At 39.2% G+C, this 21,079-nt stretch overlaps 1 protein-coding gene across 1 annotated transcript in view; it reads left to right on the top strand.

Moving 5' to 3' along the window:
• Window positions 1-16,001, top strand: part of LOC135471774 (transcription factor AP-2-epsilon-like) — a 24,581-nt gene extending 8,580 nt beyond the window's left edge. The window contains exons 3-9 of the mRNA XM_064751108.1: window positions 1,078-1,120; window positions 4,094-4,103; window positions 6,889-6,893; window positions 7,050-7,257; window positions 12,021-12,139; window positions 15,267-15,408; window positions 15,682-16,001. Coding sequence (XP_064607178.1) covers window positions 1,078-1,120; window positions 4,094-4,103; window positions 6,889-6,893; window positions 7,050-7,257; window positions 12,021-12,139; window positions 15,267-15,408; window positions 15,682-15,991 — 837 coding nt within the window. The 3' untranslated portion in view covers window positions 15,992-16,001. The remainder of the gene's footprint in view (window positions 1-1,077; window positions 1,121-4,093; window positions 4,104-6,888; window positions 6,894-7,049; window positions 7,258-12,020; window positions 12,140-15,266; window positions 15,409-15,681) is intronic.
• The last annotated feature ends 5,078 nt before the right edge of the window (window positions 16,002-21,079 follow it).

Genomic DNA, 21,079 nt, shown 5'->3' with positions numbered 1-21,079 from the left:
TAGAAACTGATTGATATCAGTTAATTACGTCCTGAATTAGTGGCTACAAAATTTAGTGTTATGGAAACATTTTTAGCTTAAACGTGAATATTGTGGCAGGGCACATGTTGAAGAAATATTTTCAAACATGGTGAGCATGATGCAGTTAATATACCTGTCTTTGAGTAAATTTTGCAGATAAGGTTTGTAAGATTTTTGACCGACTGAAAAATGTTTGAGGAAATCTATTCAAGTTCTTTTCCTAAAAATGTTATGTGAATAAATCAGTTACAAACAGTGATCTAATCCTATGGAATTCTCCACGAATGTCCGGGAATAAAGTGACAACAAACGTGAATTTTTGTTTGTTTGTCACTAGCATCTTTTCACCTAATAGTCTACTAGCCATAATAAATTTACATCGTTGATTTGATACCTAAAATGGTCAATTAAAACTGAATCATATGTAAGACATATAACATGTATAGATTTTACCACAAATCTGTGTAAAATAATTTCGTGTTTCCTTGTAATGATTATAATGAGTTGAAGAAAAATGTATGACATATTTATCTCTCCATCAGTATATTAGGGTCTCATATCATCATTGCGACAGACGGAAAAAATTATATCTGGTTTTTACTCACATTGCATTATTTTCTACTTGGAACTATGAGGTTTTTTTTGAAAGAAAAACAAAAAAGAACATACGCATCACACCACATACTACACAGCTAATTCTAAACGTACGCCACAGTTAAAAATGCGTCTCAAGGCTACACTTACTGCTTTTTTATGGTCTGCGTGTCATAGTTAAATTCTGACAAGCTGGCAATTTTCAGTGTTGACAACACTTGAAAACCATGGTGGTGATTTTATGTTATATCTAATCTACAATATATGTTAATAAATTTCGATCTGTTGGGTCATTTATACCACGTTAAAAATATCAGTAGCCACATAAACATGTATTTAATTATAGCATGCATACTATATACAGTCGCATACCACGCTGTGAATGATTTATCATTATTATGCATGTTAAATTGTTGTTTTTTTTTGAGCCAAAACAATTATTTTCTCCTCGTCTTCTTTCAGCAACATGTGGAAGATACCAACTCATATTTATCTCCAGACCACAGTACATCAGTCCATACGTAAAGGTAAGCACACTGTTTATTTTATTGTTTTGTAAAACTAAATTTCCCTAAATTATGACATGGTATCCCATAATTTAACAAAGTTTATAACAAGTATACATATGAAATGAATTGTGTATTATTTACTTCGTTGGATATTTCACCATATTGGTGGAGTTCTGTGTAGGGCCGCACAGTTGACGCCGGTCTGCATTTACAAATAGCCTTGATCTACTCATTTATTTTCAAGCTGATGCGAAATAAAACGAGTCTGGTTGACCTCACTATGAAAAAAGTAGGCCTAATGTATATTTTAAAAAAACCTGAGCAACGAATGGAATATATTCTCTGATTTTTTTTACCAACGTTGTTGCTTGTCATAGGACACTTCCGTATGATATTCATGGGACTCAATGACAGTTAATAAGGTTTGTGGATCGGCAGTCCCTACACTCTATAAAGTCTTACGTATTAATATGTACATAACTCTGTAAAACACACATGGAGAGTCTGGAGGGCACAGTGCCGTATGGATTGCAGCGTAAAAGTGACAATAAATACCCTAATGTGTACATTAATAGAATCTTATTATTCATTCGTGTTAGATATAAGAGATACGTTCATCTACATAAGTTTTATGTAGTGTATTATTCTATATATCAAATAATAAATTTCTCTTGTCTTTCGGATTTAACTGGTTAATAATTTCTCTGTGAAGCAGTGTGACTTTCTATAGAGTAAAGGGCAGGATGTCTTAAGGCTTTAGGAATACCCAGAACAGGCTAGATTTTGTAACTGTCTGGCGTGCTAAGCTGTAGTTGAAAGTGCAATAATCCCCTGAAGGGGTTTGGGGAACACCGTGTGGAAGAGATGGACGGGTAAATGCTGAAGGACTATGACGTAGTTGCCCTTAAAGGTTAGGGAATACAGCACCATGTTTGCAGCCTTAAGGCCCAAAGGTGTGAGACACATACTCCCCCCCCCCCACCCGACAATTTAGCCTAGTTGGGAAGGCATGGACTGTTGTGCACATGGATGGATAGGACAAACTCAGTGACCAGACAATAGCCCCTAGTCACACGCTAATACCCGTAACCCTATAATCACAAATGTTTAAAGCCATCCCGCGTCTCTCTCCCTGTATGTCGTCAATCCTGACAGATCAGGAATGGACTATTCACCTGACGTGACAACACACTGTATCATTCATTTGCTTTTGGCCAGCTTTAACGGCCTTCACACATATCATATAAATGATACAATTATGTGGAAAAATATAACACTTGTTTTAGCTTTTTTCATTTGGAAAATGTATTAAATGGAATATGCAACATGGACAAAATGTTAAATAAGTTGGCGAGTAAATTCACAAGTTCCATAGACATACACTACGCGCAGGTTTAGAAACCACAATAATGAAACTACAAAGATAGTAAAAGAAAAGAATTTAGTCACGGATGTCAATTAAATGTATTGTCACCTTTATGACCTTGGGTGTAAGTCGCCAATATATTTGGCCATTCACTTTTTTGTTTTCTGAAGTTGTTTTCTTTTTGTTTTCCCTTTTACATTCCTCTCTATGCTTTAGATGTTGTGCATTGGTGACAAAATACGAGTGCCTTTGTTTACGAGTCTTCTATTGTTCATAGAAAGAAAAGACTTCAGTTGTTTGATGAAGTCAGAAATAGAGCTAGTGAAAGTAAAATCTCATCTTTTGTTCACCACAAGCTTCTAGCTTAAACCATAAAATTTCATACCAAGTTTTTTTTTTAGGGAAGGCTCACCTAAGTGGCCTTTTCATGTCCAGAGTACTATTATTTCTCACGATAATTGTTTCAACATTTGCATACCAAAAGTAGTACAGAAATAGGCCTCTCGTCAGTAACGAGCCATGCAGACTAAACAAGTGGTTTGACAATTGATGTCAGTGACAGTTAAGCCATTTATAAAATATACCTTGAATGTATTTTTGATTTAATTATACATCGATGTCAGTGAAACCTTTATTTTTCAAGAATCAGAGATTCATATTAGGAGCTAGGACATGCATACATCAGTCAGCATTGCCCTGTCTGGCTCTTTGTTACGCATGGTGGTAATTGTACGGTAAATGTACATGACATTTATTTTATTTCCAAACTTTTTGAATGAAAACGAAGTTTACTAGTATTTTCCATACTTGCAATGTAAACAGCTAAGGGCGAATAGGCAGAGTAGTTTGAGAAAAGACATATGTAAATAAATATTATTTTAACATTTCATGCACACATCATGTTATGATAACTTAATTGCTGCAGTTGACAAACTAACCGTTTGCTCGTGAACTACACAAGAAATCCATATATTGCATTTTAGTTTCCATGTACAATTAAACAGTGTTTTTGGAACACGGCAAGTGTTGTTGGCCCAGTGCTTCTGAGGCAACCGTGGACAAATTGAATTACAAACTGTGGGGATTCGATGCCTAAACAAGAGCTCTTCTAAATCCTTTTAGGGTTGGGAAACTCTTTAGATTCCTTCTGTTCGGCTCCTGACCTTCTCTAAACTCCGATATCAAAGGAAACGTCACATCGTTACAGCCAACTAAAGACAAAAGGGATAATTGGTTAGAGTATGTGTCTTGCTGATAGAATTTCCAAATGCATAGCGGCAAATTGAATTCGTGTTTGCAATGCACCATCTTCAACAGACCACTTACTTGAAGAGTCTTAAAACAGGCAGCCAATGTAGAAACCTGATTTTTAGTACCGTCTACATGGGTCTTTTGTTTGTGTGTGTCAGTGTGTTTTTTGTTTCCTTTATAAAATCTTTGATCCATTGCCGCTTTTGTTTTAAGAGCGCAAAAGACTTTATCTGTAGCACTTTAGTGATGCCCCTTTCCTTAAAACGATGGCAGTATCTGTACGCAGATGGATGGCACAAATCAAATTTGGCTGATTTTTGTAGAGCACTCTTATACTCCATCAAGGGTGAAGACGGCCTGATGTCTAAATGGAGAGTATAAGACCCATGGGCTGTACTGTCCATTCACATCGGTTCACTTAGGTTCGTTCGTCAATTATTTTGTCATCCTTTGATACGATACTATGTGAGACTGCATTTTCAAAACTATTCTGCGCAATTTTGTGCCACTCTTTTTCTGTTTCCTTTAGTCTAGGTGCTCAGTATTACAATTATGTTTTGCGCTTTTGATCCCTGGGTGCTTCGAACAGTTTTGTCCGTAAGATATAAAGTGTACTACGAAATATGGGGATAATTACATTTTCTCAGTGACTTTCTAAAAAAAAATTAACTTTGTTAGGGATGGCACCATGGTGGACTGCTACAAGACTGATACACATTTTGTAGAATTACTGGGAGAAAATGCAACATGCAGATCTAGAGTACCCATCAACGCTGGCTATAGCTGAATGGCTAAACCGTCTGTCCAAAGAGCGGCTTGACAGAAATGAAGTTGTGGCCTGTTAGCTGGGTAAAGACCAATAAGGCTTTCGCGCATCAGTGTATTTGCCACCCTGTCCAGTCGACGCCGCCTATACAATCGGGCCATTTTATTAAGTCTTGGTATAATTTTATAAGCACGTCCACGCGGAAGGAGGCACAGGATGCCTAGACGAGTCTTTTTATAACATCAAAGGGCGTCTTTACATTACCACCCCGGTTTTTTTCACCGCGAACATGTCCATTCGACCGACTACATATTTGATAATGGCGGGCATGTGCATTTCGGACTCACTATATACACAATGCAGTTTGAAATTACATTTCAGTGTGGCGCGCCAAATTTGGAAAGATTCACAGTTTGAGTGCTAATTTGGTTTCCAGAGTTTAAACAGTGGAGCAGCCGTAACATCAATACTGATGTGACTAACACTGAAAGTAGCCAAATTACACCCATAAGTTAATTCCGTTTCTCATCCGTTGGCCACTGTTTGGTTAAGTTTTGGTGGCGTTAGTTTTGTGATGTTAGGAAATTACATTTCTGAGTTTTACAATCCCACAAATATTCAGAATTACCTCATTTTAAGGGAACACATTTATATTATTTTATCAATAGGAGGTTTTCACATACCGTTAATATGTCCACTGTTAAGGTCATATATATATATATATATATATATATATATATATATATATATATATATATATATATATATATATATATATATATATATATATATATGTGTGTGTGTGTGTGTGTGTGTGTGTGTGTGTGTGTGTGTGTGTCTGTCTGTCTGTCTGTCTGTCTGTCTGTCTGTCTGTCTGTCTGTCTGTCTGTCTGTCTGTCTGTCTGTCTGTCTGTCTGTCTGTCTGTCTGTCTGTCTGTCTGTCTGTCTGTCTGTCTGTCTGTCTGTCTGTCTGTCTGTCTGTCTGTCTGTCTGTCTGTCTGTCTGTCTGTCTGTCTGTCTGTCTGTCTGTCTGTCTGTCTGTCTGTCTGTCTGTCTGTCTGTCTGTCTGTCTGTCTGTCTGTCTGTCTGTCTGTCTGTCTGTCTGTCTGTCTGTCTGTCTGTCTGTCTGTCTGTCTGTCTGTCTGTCTGTCTGTCTGTCTGTCTGTCTGTCTGTCTGTCTGTCTGTCTGTCTGTCTGTCTGTCTGTCTGTCTGTCTGTCTGTCTGTCTGTCTGTCTGTCTGTCTGTCTGTCTGTCTGTCTGTCTGTCTGTCTGTCTGTCTGTCTGTCTGTCTGTCTGTCTGTCTGTCTGTCTGTCTGTCTGTCTGTCTGTCTGTCTGTCTGTCTGTCTGTCTGTCTGTCTGTCTGTCTGTCTGTCTGTCTGTCTGTCTGTCTGTCTGTCTGTCTGTCTGTCTGTCTGTCTGTCTGTCTGTCTGTCTGTCTGTCTGTCTGTCTGTCTGTCTGTCTGTCTGTCTGTCTGTCTGTCTGTCTGTCTGTCTGTCTGTCTGTCTGTCTGTCTGTCTGTCTGTCTGTCTGTCTGTCTGTCTGTCTGTCTGTCTGTCTGTCTGTCTGTCTGTCTGTCTGTCTGTCTGTCTGTCTGTCTGTCTGTCTGTCTGTCTGTCTGTCTGTCTGTCTGTCTGTCTGTCTGTCTGTCTGTCTGTCTGTCTGTCTGTCTGTCTGTCTGTCTGTCTGTCTGTCTGTCTGTCTGTCTGTCTGTCTGTCTGTCTGTCTGTCTGTCTGTCTGTCTGTCTGTCTGTCTGTCTGTCTGTCTGTCTGTCTGTCTGTCTGTCTGTCTGTCTGTCTGTCTGTCTGTCTGTCTGTCTGTCTGTCTGTCTGTCTGTCTGTCTGTCTGTCTGTCTGTCTGTCTGTCTGTCTGTCTGTCTGTCTGTCTGTCTGTCTGTCTGTCTGTCTGTCTGTCTGTCTGTCTGTCTGTCTGTCTGTCTGTCTGTCTGTCTGTCTGTCTGTCTGTCTGTCTGTCTGTCTGTCTGTCTGTCTGTCTGTCTGTCTGTCTGTCTGTCTGTCTGTCTGTCTGTCTGTCTGTCTGTCTGTCTGTCTGTCTGTCTGTCTGTCTGTCTGTCTGTCTGTCTGTCTGTCTGTCTGTCTGTCTGTCTGTCTGTCTGTCTGTCTGTCTGTCTGTCTGTCTGTCTGTCTGTCTGTCTGTCTGTCTGTCTGTCTGTCTGTCTGTCTGTCTGTCTGTCTGTCTGTCTGTCTGTCTGTCTGTCTGTCTGTGTACAAATACTTTCTTTTCAAAAGCTCAAACGATACGTACAAAATGAGGACTTTTTAGAATCACTAGCCTGGTTTGCCCAGCTTTAACTACAAAGTCACCATCAAGTACCAACTAAGTTTAAACTAAACTTAGTTTAGAATAAATGAACATTCAGCCGTAGTGTCTCAACCAGATTCGTTAATAATGAATAAATTACTGATTTACTTTGATGAGAATAACTAAGTTATTGCTCTTGGCTAACGCCCTTAAGGTGTTCCTAAATGTAAATAGTTAAGGGGGAGGCGATTGTGAGCTCAGTGCCTGTGCTGTCTTCAGCAGGTATACGGCCGCGAATCGAGCACCCTAAAGACATCCTAATCTCCGGTGTTTCCACAGCCCCCACTGACGTCTTCTGCTCAGTCCCGGGACGACTATCCCTCCTCAGTTCCACCTCCAAATATAAGGTGACCGTAGCTGAAGTCCAGCGGCGTCTCTCCCCTCCCGAATGTCTCAATGCTTCCCTACTCGGTGGTGTCCTCAGACGGTGAGTAAGACTTTTTTTATATTGTCCTGAAACAACGAAAAGTGGAAGTTCTTTCTGATAGTCACTAAAATAGCTTCTGTATTATTAAAACGCTTGAAAAAGGATAAATATATACATAAACTCAACCGGAGCTGCTATAAACTAATATCTGCAGCAATCGTGTGCCATTTCCAGTTGCAAGTACTTGGTGTAATGCTTGGAAGGCAGCTTTCCAGATTCCAGGTATTTCATCCCTCGCACAGTATTCCACAGCCACTGAGTTGTCACCCGCTGCCATGTTTGTGTCTCAGTGATAAGGACATCTTGATCGTATTCATGCAGTAACTACCTCCTCCAGCATTTCCTCTACAGTGACAGTCCAATGACTGGGACTCGGTGCTTGAGCATCCAATGGTTTTGAGCGCAAATATTGATCCTCATCAATGAGATATCCATAGTTCCCAGCCCATTCAACATCCTGATTGCCGCGCCGGCTTTGACTGTTGCGCGCCTAGGGATGATTATGACTCTTTCAAACCTACAACAGTCGGGACCTCCATGGCCTAGTGGTTGGCATGCTTCCGCATCATAGTGACCCAGGAGCCTCTCACCATTGCCATAGCTGTGAGTCCAGCTTATGTTGGATTCCTCTCGGAATCTCGGTCAGTTACCTGCGCATGATTGTGGGTTTCACCCGGTCTCTGTTCAGTTTCCTCACACCATAATGTTGGCTGCCGTCGTATAAGTGAAATATTCTTGAGCATGCCGTGAAACTCAAATTAAAAAAATAAATAAATAAACCTAAAAGAACCAACAGTTCGTCCACAAAGAAATTTTTAAACACTGTTACTATATACATGTGTTTTGAATGGTCCTGATATCGATGCGATTTTCACTCACGAGGTTTGCAAGACATCAAAACAACAAGCCGAAAACCACGAAGTAAATTTTCACATTTTGGGGGGTTTGGTAAGAATTGTTGATTCCTTGCATGGGTTTTCGCGAAAGTCAAAGCAATCGAATGCATTCAATAACTTATCGGTGTATTTTAAATACTTTGCGAGCAGCTCAAAGGTGACAACAAAAAATTGTTTAGTTTGCTATCTTCAGTCTATTTTTAGACTAAGTGGTTTTATATTGGGGATATTGCGAGGATTGGTGTTGAAGTAGCACCAGACGCCTTGCCTGAACTTGAGGACATTGCATGCCTTCTCAATAAACCGCATGTTCAAAAAGAAGTCAAAAAGACCCTACAAAAGCCGAATGCTTCTTATCGAAAATGATGATGAGCACTTCTAACTTCGGCGCAGTCTTCTATTTCTTGCTCCCTCTTCTATTCTGTTATATATCTTATCAATTACAAATCTCGGAATTTCTCATACAAATGCCTAAATTTAGACCAGTTTATCCCTGACAACTTAATTCTGGGCCTTTAGTTTAAATGATCGAAGAGATGGGAAAACGACCGAGGGGAGAGGAAGACGAGTCGTGGATTCCAAACGGGTGTAATTACCAGTTAGTCTTTATGATGACAAACCGAGTGTATGACGAAGCCATAACGATGGTATTTCGTGACCATTTTTAAAGATTCAGTGACTAATATTCAAATTAGAGAGCAGAACTTGGAAATTTAATGATTGGAAATATGTTTTGTTATAGCCGTGATACATCTAACATGAAATGCTATATTTACCAATCAACTTTATGACAACCATTTGCATGGGACTTTCCTTTTTGTATTGGCAGTGAGTTTTTTTATGTCAAACCATCAAAAGACCTGTAACGCGTTGGTCTTTTCTTGACTCTTAAGCGATCTACTTGTCAAATACGCCTGTCTGCTAATGCACAATAAGGCTCGCCAACTGAGCGTGCTGATTGGCAGAACAGTATGATGCAGGTAAACCTTATTTAGCTGAAGGCTTGATTTTACCCTTATGTGTCACATCAAAGCGGTCATTTTCCACTCGGTTATCGGCACATTATCTCAGCCTATTGCTCCACACTTGATAGGCACTTCGCCTGGAAGATGCTTAGGTTCCATCGCCATGGTAATATAGGACAGTTCAGGCATATCAGCAACTATGTTGTGGCCACCACACCGATCACAGATTGTAAACTACTGCGATTTACGAACTAAATTCAGGGCAATGTATTACCACACTGCTTAGCATGCCAGTTGTGTGAGATTCCAGTATTAGATAACAAAGCCGATCACTGTTCTTAAAAGAATATTTTACATCAGCTATGTTTTAAACACTTCTGACTGGACTTCTACACAACAAACTGTATCCCGCTGACATGGGCCTCAAATCAATCTCCTTTGTCCATTGTGTAGGGTGTTGAGTGTCTTGTTGGAATCTCTAACACTCTTACCATACGCTCAGCAAGATTTGAGACCCCATTTGAGACTTAGGAGTATCTTGTAGAATCCCCAATTCAGACATGGGCCCCCAGTGTCCTCTAGTATTATTGGTTTTTCTATTATGTCTAATGTTGTTTATCGACAATAGGCTTCAGTTGTCCCCTCTATTTGTTCATCATAATCAAGTTGTTTGGCCGACTCCAGGGATATACCCGCTCTATTATTACTAGCACAAAGCCTCTTTTCACCACGTCAAGGGACGAATCGCGTTTCGCTCGAGTGCGCGTCGGTCGCCAAATCATTTCCATTCATTGAATCAAATACCTTTAAACTGCAGTTCAACTTGTTTGGAGGAAACATACCCTTACTATCTCGAAATAAACACTAAAGTATATTGAACTTTCTCCTTAATTCAGTTTATTTTTTGATGTATGATAAACTAAATTCAGGAAAACATTTCGGAGAATTGTTTGGCTATTCAGTTTTAGCTGACCATAAATAGCGCATTTGAGTGATCGCTAAAATTACACCATTTTCATTGCAACAGATGTATTGATATAAAAAAGTTATGATCAGATTGTTCGATTGAAGCTGTGACAAATGGATTCAATGGTGACACCGATGACGTAATGCAAAACATTTCGAACAGTTGGTGGAGTATAATGATAAACGCTTGTTTAAACTCATTCAAGTGGATTATGGCGAAAAATCCATTCTACCTCCGAGATGGTATGGGGAGATCAAAGTGTTTCGAAACATCTCAACGTACTTGAGACAAAACTGAATTTGGTTTCGTCCGCCGAGTAGAAAGCCCTGATTTGTTAACTCGTCGATGAGCAAGTTCCGGAAAATGCCGCCATCTCCTCGGAATAATTCAAGTGAATGATTGGCTGAGATTGAGCTAGCCAAAAGACCCGTCACTCACAGCTTCTTTGTTTACTCGTCTATTGAACTTAGAGGACACACTTTCATTCCGCGGCCCGAAATGAAGGTCGAAATAGCAGAAGAGAGGAAACAAAAAGCTCTAATTTAGCGAGCTGTCGCCAACACGAAGGGATCATGCAATTCATTCTGCGTTATAGGTGGTTTGAGTGTTCATTGACCCCAATAATACTACCTATCGACCCAGCCAGCTCCCCTTGTCCACCTAAGTGCCTTGTTCAGTCTCCCCCGACCGTCTTCACACAATTGTGAGCAGGCGTGGAGTGTTTGGCAACTGAACGTCGAAGAATAGACCAGCTTCGGGAGGCACAATGAGAGCATCAAATAATGTGGAACGCTTTACAAACACCATTCTCTCCATTTCACAATATTCGCATACGCTTCACTGAACCAACTGAAGTGAAGAAGTTAGACATTTTACGCGCTATACGACTTGATATAAAAGGACATCTGACCTACGATTAATTGAAAAGGGCGCAGTTTTCAGATAATCATTAGGTCCGACATGTTACAGGCATAATTGGAATCACTGGGTTTGCGACAACTTTGCCGGGTTGCTTGGAAATTTGCTTATACCACTAAGTCTGTAGCTACTTGGATAATGTTCACAATTCTAATGGCTTGCTAACAACCATGTCCGGCTCCTTCAATCCCCAAGAAATGTTTTGTTGATTACGTTAGCTGTTACAAATCATACCTCGCCCTAGAACGTCGTAACGAACAGGTTGCTAAGCCCTTGATGGCTGTATTTAAAGAAATTGGACATCACAAAAAAAAAACCCAGATCGAGTTGTGAGCCCGGAACAAGGAGCGATTAGCATGTTGGACAAACGGCCATGTGACAGTCACAATTAGGTTACTCTTCAGTGGTCTGGAGAAGGCAACACAATGCCGTTTACAACAATCCATTGTTAGGATCCCGGAAAGTCGTTTTGCAACGTGTGAAACACGACCACTAGGAGTGCATAGTTTTTCGGTGGGGGGAACAAGTTTGCAAACAAGCGCATGGTGCGTGGGGCATTGTCCAGAGTCGGAGTCGAATTGAGGCAATCAGTGCGCTGAGAATTGCAAACGCAGCGGGGTATCTCTCGATTTAGTCGTTTTGAAAGGCTGGGGAAAATAGTCCACAAGCCTTGTTTTCTTCTCACCACTTACAACGATCTGGGTAATTCATATGCCACCTCCCTGCTGTGCGATTCGCAAAGGGAGTCCCTCATCGCCCTGGCAATTTGGGATAATTGGAAGGGAATATCCCTCCCGAAACTGAGACCGCAACCACCTGGCAACCCCTTTTCAAGACAAGTCTTCGTCCCTAATACTCGCAAATAATGGTAGTTTAAGCAGAAACTATCATCCGAAATGCCCTTTTAATCAGTACTTTCTGAGAAGGCTTTCTTCTGGAGTCGATATGAAGACAAAGGAAAGCACTACACATAATGAGAATCACACCTTATAAATTGTCCATATTTTGTTATTCCAGAGCTAAGTCGAAAAATGGTGGAAGATCTCTTCGCGAGAAATTGGAAAAGATTGGCCTAAGTCTTCCGGCGGGAAGAAGGAAAGCGGCTAATGTTACCTTGCTAACATCTTTAGTTGAAGGTAAGTGTTCTGGAACGTCCAACATGTTGACATTTTGATATCTACATGAATGAAAGAAAACGTTCGATTATTTGCATTGCTTCACCTATTGGCTTATTGTAAACTCACCCCAGTAAACGTCAGGTATTCTGTACCTTTGATATTCCAACTAATGCCCATTGTATATTTTGCGCGTTTTCCCTTTAAATAACCCAACTGCAAAATGTTTACTTATTATTTTTTGTTAGAAGACAGGAGTTTTTGATTCATACTTCATGTGGAATGACTAAACAAAGATCTGATAGAAAGGTTGTGGCCACTGCAATGCAAGCATCTACATACCCCAGTGGACTAGATTTTGAGTATGACATGTTAATGACATCATAGTGAACATTTAATCTATAACGGAGGTTCTCCCGGCTCTCGTGTGCTAAAACATGCAGTCAGCTTAATAAGTAGGTCGTTCCACTCCACAGAACCCAATCCTTATTTAAAAAGCACCGGCTTCATGTCAACTCTCTCCCTATACAGCATGGCCCATCCATCAGCCCCTGAATGACAAAACCGGTATCGCTGCACTGCAGACTTTTACAGACAAGCAGAGCGCGCAGCAATATTTAAAAAGTAGAACAAGGCTACCTTGTTTCGTATTGCCTCAGAGGGCGCTCAAAACAAAGTGACATTGAAATAATTAGCATTTGGCCTGTGGCGAGCAAAAATCAAAGTCATAAAACAAAAACAGAAGTGTTAAGGATTTCTCACTCGAACACCCGAGCAGACAGATTCCAGAGATAAATAATGTAGTGTTATACTTCACTTTAAGTCATATTTTAACGAATATAGCTGAACATTTGTTTTATTTCATTTAATTATACCTTACACCTCAACAAGCGATGACAATGAGAGTAATGTTTTCCCCGCAAACGAAATTTGATTTTTGTAAACTTTTGAGAATTAATACATCTTGCGACTTCCGCTGTGATACTTTTTGGTGGTGTTGAAGACTGAAAAGCATTTGTGTGGCGATACGTTAAAGGCACAACAAACATATTGATTCAGTTAACTGCTTCTTTAATGAGAAGAGTGTTTAATAGCCTGACGGAGGTATATCAGAGAAAGCCATTGAGTGTTTTCATAACATGAGGATTAGAAACGATATTTTAAGGAGCGTCCTGACACAGTATTGACGCGTTTCCTGATGTGATTGACATGCAATCTTAAGCAATTTCCGGGACATTTGAGGGACAACAATAACACCAAAATACTCGCGGGTGCATTTCTCTAGAAGTATTGTTTTGTACGAACTTTTGTACGCACTTGTTGTCCCTGAATTTATATTCAGCTATCAGCATGTCGTCCTATCTCAGACAGCCGGGTTTCAGTGGGCACTTGTTTGGACAGTGCTTCTCTGCGTGTGCAAAGTCATTGTAGCGTTCGAGGATTAGCGCCGTACAGTCGAGTCTTGATCCATTCTCACCGGTAGTTATCGCCTTCAATGACTGTTTGATGAATGGTTTTCTGCTGGACCATGACAAGGCCTTCAGTCATCCAGTGCCAAAGTCGGTCTTCTCTAGGTCGTTATGTCACGAGGCTGGCTTTTCGAGAGCTCGTAATTTCTAGTCGCGAGGTCACGAAATTTCATCGCTCAAAATTTTAACCCGTCAATTAGCACTTCACACGAGAATGCTCGATATAACGTGAGACGAAATGAAACACCGGGAGGATTAAGTTTACGCTGGACGACTTCAGTCTGGCTCTAGCGCGGATTGCACTTTCTGTGTTGGTCTTACAGCGAAGACATGTGGTACAGATTTCAGGGACCAGGCCCCTGGGGGACAATTATGGTCTGTTTGTTACACGACCTCCTTGGCATTAGCTGGTCTTCTGCCTTGTTACAGCCTTTGAGGATAGGTTCAAAAAGCCTTGTTTCCACAGCGGCTATACCACTGAGTGTAACGCATCTGCCGTATGTAAAATTTAATTTGGCTGAATAAGCAGGGAGAAATACGTCGGACTTTCATGTGGAGCTTTCATACCACATTGTATTTGTTTATACTTATTAACTGATGCTGTTCAGTCAAGGTTTCTTTTCGTGGATGAGATATCCAATATCTCCATGTTGCCGTCATAGAAAGGCGTTATGCAACAGTCGTTAGCTACGTGATAGTGCTGAAGTTTGTTTTGAAAGATGTAACTTTATGTCCAAGCCTTGTCTGTTTCGGATGTAATTCAGGACCATTCTGTTAAGCAAGTTCTTCGAGTAGACAGTCAGACTGGCCACACAAGGTGTGTTCATTAGAGGCTTGTGGACTGATCTCCTTCTAGGTTGACGTGGCTCACATCAGAAACCACTGGCCTGTCATTACAGAAGCTTTCCAGTTTAAGTTATCTAATCGGCAACGTTCACACTAAAGCTTTCAATACTTCATTCCCTTCCAAACTGATGGCGTAAAGGAGCTTATGTAATAAAACTTCAGGCGATTATTAAAAACGCAATCCTATGGTAAACGAAATCTGTGCCGTTATCTGGTCAGATTTCACGGAAGCGTTATGCACATGGCTACAATCCTAGCCTGAGGCTTCAACTCCTCGCAAAACCGCCTGAGGGGTGGCTCATGTCTCGGTCAAGATTAAAAAACACAAAAATCTTCAAAATGTGATTCGTTGCATTTGCTAATTGCCACGTTTCTGAAAATGTGCTGATTTAAATACAGACATGCAGCTGGGAAATTCGATTGGCACACTCTTCTTTTTTTCGAAGGCCTAAAAAAATGGCAGTGAAACGAGAAAGATGAACGCATACAGACTTTTGCTTTATTTGCTCCAAAACAAACACTATAGTATTATGGTATATTAGTCTGAGAGCAAAATATTTATTCAACACGATCCTAGTGTAGTTATTTACTTAACGACAATGAATCTGTACTATATTTTTCTTATTTATTCACAAGAGAACACTTCCTACACCCTACTTCCATGTAGCTTCAAATACATCCATCAGATGAAATTAAGCTTTACAGCTAAAATTGTATTAATAATTTAATATAAACCCAAAATGTGTTATGTGTGACCAGTGTATCTAAACGTTATCTTGTTCTATCTTTGTAAATGCCTCCTGGAAATTAATTGATGTTTCCTATATTTGTAGGCGAAGCCGTCCGTCTGGCAAGGGATTATGGGTATCTCTGTGAGACGGAGTTTCCAGGCCGGCAATGCGCCGAATATAACTGTCGGCAGTACACAGAGCCAAGTGAGATCCAGAGCCGGAAGCAAATGATCTTGGCTTCAAAGTAAGATGCACGTTTATCACTTAAACGCTAGTGTATAATTGCTACTATTATTACCATTATTATTAATTACAGACATTCTAATACTTGTATTTGAACAATAACTTTACTACCTGTTTCATAGCCGCGCATCTTACTCATTTTAACCCATTCATCTTAATCTTTAAATTAAAATATATTTGTTTTGATAAATCTTACATTGTGTAATTCTTTTTGGATGTATTTTTACAAATATATAAAACTCATGCTAATTAGGTTTTAAATTGATTTTCACAGACAAATGCTGAAGGAATTGACGGATCTCCTGAATCAAGACCGTACCCCATTAGGAAACACAAGACCTCAAATGATCCTAGATCCCAGCATCCAGAGACACTTGACTCACTTCAGCATGATAACTCATGGATTTGGCTCCCCTGCTGTAGTAGCCTCCTTGACTGCAGTTCAAAATTACTTGAACGAAATGCTCAAGTTTTTGGACAAAAACTATCCGTCGTCCCAGAACTCACAGTTATCCTCTGGTGGTCCATTGGAGTCATCTGGAAAAACTAAATCGGAGAACATGAAAGACGAAAACCGAAAGTGACGCCATATTAGGGGGAAAGTAAACAGTTAAGACAAAAAGATGTGTCGGAGGTGCCGTGCGATTCCAGACCTATTCTGGACATAAAATTTACAGATCTAGACGATAGGGAAGATTTTGTTTTTATTGTTTCAATTGACTTTAACTGCTTGTGCGATATCTGGGACACGCAGCTTACAGTTCATGTGTGACAGAAGGACACCTTATTACTCAGGAGCTGTGGAACCATATTGTCTCGCATCGACTCGACACGTCGGTTTCTCCAACAGTATTTCCGTCATCAAAAATAGTCACTTGGTCTACCGTTCCTGTTTGATAGCGGTGGGAGATTTTTACCTGCATTGTCATCATAGTGTTTTCTACGTCACCCGTACATGTGTGACAAAGCCTGAGTGTGCTGTCTACGTCATTGTTACATTTGTAATGTAGGTAAACGTGTTTTTATCCGTTGCACTTTCAAGAATCATTCCATAAGAATATTATCATTTGCAAATAACCCTTGAAATAATTATTTGACATGTCTCGCAACACATGCATGCATTTTCTTGTAAAATATTTAGGGACAGTTAAATTTCTGCATTGAAGCATCTTCAGTGTAGAATTTTATATCATTTAGTGTAGTCCCGGCATAACGTTTGTGGATAGGTCAGCGTCAGCATATACTTGTGCTTCATTACATTACGCTGTGCATTCCGCTAGTTGGCTTACCATGTTTCAGTTAATGCATATATGTGGCTATGTGTAAGCAGTTAATATCATGAAATATGGATTATCACAACTTCATGCTTTCAGTGCTTCTCTTAATATAACTATGGTTTCTAAAACCACACAGACACAGTTCACCTTTGTAATTTACATGTTTAGTGTAACTTTGTCCTAATACGACGGAGGTAAGCTTTTGTCTGAAATGAGAAATTGCCAGTTTTATACTTTTCTGATTGAGAGAATGTGTCATATAACAGTTGAGAGAGGTCATATTTTGTTTATCAGTGCTGTTTTGGCTATACATGGCAGTAATGTCAATAGAGGGATTTTGGCGCAACCATAATTAAAGAGCTGATTGAAAGTGCCAAGTGCCTTCCCATATTAAATTCTTTCATGATGTGTCGTTGTTTTTAAATTTTTATCATTTCCATTTGTTGATGGTATAATATTTGAAAACAATGACACTGTAAGTCTCTCTCTTTCTTCTTTGGATATTTCATGACCCAAGCTTCAATTTGCGTTTATCTTTGTTATGTCGACAGATGTCTTGAGTGGGACAACTTTTGAAGTCAGATTTTTTTATATACGGTATACTAGCATAAAATATATAAATATATATATATGTACAGAGGTATAAATACTGAATGACCGGAGAAAAAGACGATTTTCTCTAACTGAGCAATCGGCGCAGAATGAAAGGAATGTGTGAATTGTCATTGATATCAGTAGTGTTAGTTTTATTTCATCCAGATTTTACAAAAGCGAAAAATCAAACAAAACGGCGCCGTCAATTGATGGCTTTGTGGCATCATTTTGTTTTTAATTCAAGCATCTCAGGGTTGTGTTTTTAAGATGAGCGTCTGTTTTCTGGAGATTATGACGACGTAAGCAACGACTGGATATTCATTCATAATGATTTGTTTTTCTTTGACTTCATTTGTTATTACAAAATTTAATGGTTTAGTGGTTGATTCATTAGTACGTCGTTTTATTCTACTGGATATCATGTTCATAGTCATAGTGACGTATTTTTCTGTTTTCTTATATAATACTAAAACTTACTTCGGGATCAGATGTATAGATTTTAAAGACATTGGGCGAAATCTGGTTTATTCTTACGTTTTCTTATGGATCAATTTACCTCGTATGGAATGTTTAATGAATGAAAAAGTGTAAAATCTACGCATGTGTGTTTTGTTTCTGGGATGGTATTACAGCGTGCTGCAATCCGTGCAATTGATATTTGCCCCCGTATTGGGGTCCATACTAGATGTACATAGTACAACATTGAAATGATTTATGTTTATAAAATGTGAAATATAAATGAAAATTGATGGATTAAATAACACAAATTGTAAGCTTGTTTTCTGTTACTTCTGTTTCCGTCTCTCCATGTAAATATACATAACGTTTCAGTTCACTGATGCCATATATAAAACGATTGTCCATATTGCAATGTATACTATATGATAGTGATATACTGAGAGTTGATGTTTTGAACACATTACACTTGTGCTAGACCATACCTGTGTTTAAGCTCATGGGTCCACTCCGTCAAAGTTCCTGCACTTTTGTTCATTATGTTCGCGTAACTGAACAGGCAGTCAACTCACTGGGATAATGCTCAGCGCTGCATTAGCACTGTTTCGTACATACTGGTAGTTTGGACTAAATTTTACTCTAATTAACAAAAATATCAGCATTTACGCGAAACAATGAATTATTGTGCTCAAATAACTATTACATAGGAGACAGCCGTGATTTTTTCCAATGATCAATCTCCCCTTTCATTTAATTAGCCAATCGGGTGGATAGCTTCACTGGGGTTTTAAGTCACATTTCATAGAATATTTCACACGTATACCAGTAGATCGGAAGAAAACCACTGTCCTGTTTTCCCTGCGATTGACCAAACTCCTAGCATACATCATGATAGCTAATGACCACCAAAGAGACAATTTGTTCTTTGTATAAATCTATAGCCACATTCAATTGCTGAGTGCGAGCGAGGTTTGGTCCTCATTCTAGCTTGACACATGTATAGGCTTATATTCTTACGAGATATATAGAAGACGAAAGTAGATATATAACCGGCTGTACACAACCACGTATAAACCAGGCAGATAAGCATTATGTTTTCAGCCCAGTGAAAAAATAGTGTAATGAATAAGGGCTTCACGACGTTTAAAGAGTGCAGCTTTTGTGTGCTGAAGTATGTACTGACGTAAAACATCAGGTTTCCCTATGGCGGAATTTTATTTACTACGAGGCACATCTTTCGAGCCATGACTTTTATAAATTCGCCCTGAAGTTCACGAACAGATCTCATTACCTATCAGTTCAGCAGGTGCGTGAGATATGTCATTCTGAGATTTCGCTTGATAGCAGAAATAAGCTGCCGAATCACGACGTCCAAGAACAACAAAAGAAATATATTAAATCTTTAAAAAGTAAATACCAAAACCTATCTAATACTAAACAAAGTGCGCTAACAAGATCATGACATAGAAATCTGTCCCTCTAAAATAGAATATGCCGAACGATATCTCCATATATTGCGGTCAACATTTTTAGCCACTATTTGCACTAATTTGTAAATAACTCCTATTCACAAAAGGTGAACTGATTGAAAATCTAAACACATACACTTGATCAAAAGTTATAATAAAATAGTAGATCCACAGAATTACAGAATATATTGTGTGGATGAAATGAACAAATCAAATCTCCTGTGAAAACCAGCAATGTTGGCAATGTTTATAAATGCCTGCATGGTAAATTGATGAAAATGTGGTGGTTCACAAAACAACTGAAGAAACATCCATCAAGAAAAATCAAATTCAATATCACAAATAAGCTGTTCTTCAAAGTGTGGACTCATGGCTTTGTAACAATGAAACATACGGCATTTAATTGCCAAGATCGAATCCCTACACATTGAATCCATTCCCTACATTAAGATTCTCAAAACCTCACTTACTGCATACAGTTCGGTGTCATACAGTTCTATTGTCATCCACAAACTTTCATAAACCATAAACGTCAGCATGTAGAGTTCATTAAACATGAAGCATATTTTGAGAATGCATTTGTAGGCAAAAGTGTATTTAATACGCCAGCAAGGAATGTGCACATGCTTATCTATCTATGGCCTATTTCTCCACTGCTCTGGGATATATCCAACAGACAGTTATTGGTGTCCTAATCGTATGTCACACCACAGGTTTAGTATCAATGTTTAAAGACAAACAGAAAGTAAATTGAAAACAATTAGTTCGGAATTACTTAAATACAATAAATATTATGGTATATATATATGTGCCTATTATGCTTGTAACGGGCCCACAAATCGTATATATATTAAGACACAAGAGAAAAAGCTGAGTCAGCATGCTGCATGTACTCCCCATGATCCATGTTAATCGACATTGTGTATAACCGTGAAACTCAAAGGATTCACCGCTTTATCTGTTATCAGCCGATAAGTGGTGATGTAGTGAACTCCATGGTGCACCTAGAGAATGTTACTGATTGAATATGCCTATGTCACGGGCATTTCCTTTAGAATAAGTAAGATAAAATGCAAATGTAGTATCGCTGGCAAATGGTCGCTCTAGAAATACACGCACACATATATATTGTACCGAATAAGGAGATCTCCACTCTGGTAATTCTGTACTGTCTAAACCACTATTCCTCACAAAGACGTAATTGATGGATTATCATCACTACTTGGTGTTCAATAAAACCGCTATACAAACGTCAAAGCAACAGAGCCTTGTTCAGTTGCACTATAACACAAAGATTACTATTCACTATAGTAACCCTAGTTACTATGTGCATCAAAAGCCTTCACTGTAAGTTTCTTGAGTTTTACAATCACAGCAACTCTTTTGTAAATAAATACAGACAAAGCGCATGAAGCACTGCTTCATACTGTGTCCATTTCAGCTTAACTCGGGCATAGGAGCTGTATTCATTGTTTTGCCATAGATAAATAAAAGGTGGAAAGCGTAAATGAGAAACATCTTTTGAGTATTGACAACTTATTTACTGTCATGGTGAACACGATTTGAATCCTGATTTCATTCATTCGCCTCGAACATCAATAGCATCTTTCCAACATCACAGAAAACTGCATGCTGACTGCTTCGCTTTCCATGATTCCGTCCTGTAAATTCACACTTTATATACTTTCTTAGTTCTTTGGTTGGCGTTAAAGGGAAATGGTCACGCGTTTATTGCCCCAGAGCGTCCACTGGACATGATTGACGGTTGGTATGGGAATGTCTGTTTTCACGCATAGGTTCACCGTTTACATGTATGTCATCATTTATAAACAGTCAGGACGTCGTCTCTGTTCTATTTTTACTCTGTCTCCAAGAT

Source organism: Liolophura sinensis, chromosome 7 (assembly GCF_032854445.1).
Source record: "Liolophura sinensis isolate JHLJ2023 chromosome 7, CUHK_Ljap_v2, whole genome shotgun sequence".
NCBI lineage: Eukaryota > Metazoa > Mollusca > Polyplacophora > Chitonida > Chitonidae > Liolophura > Liolophura sinensis.
This window is presented reverse-complemented; position numbering and strand designations above follow the sequence as displayed.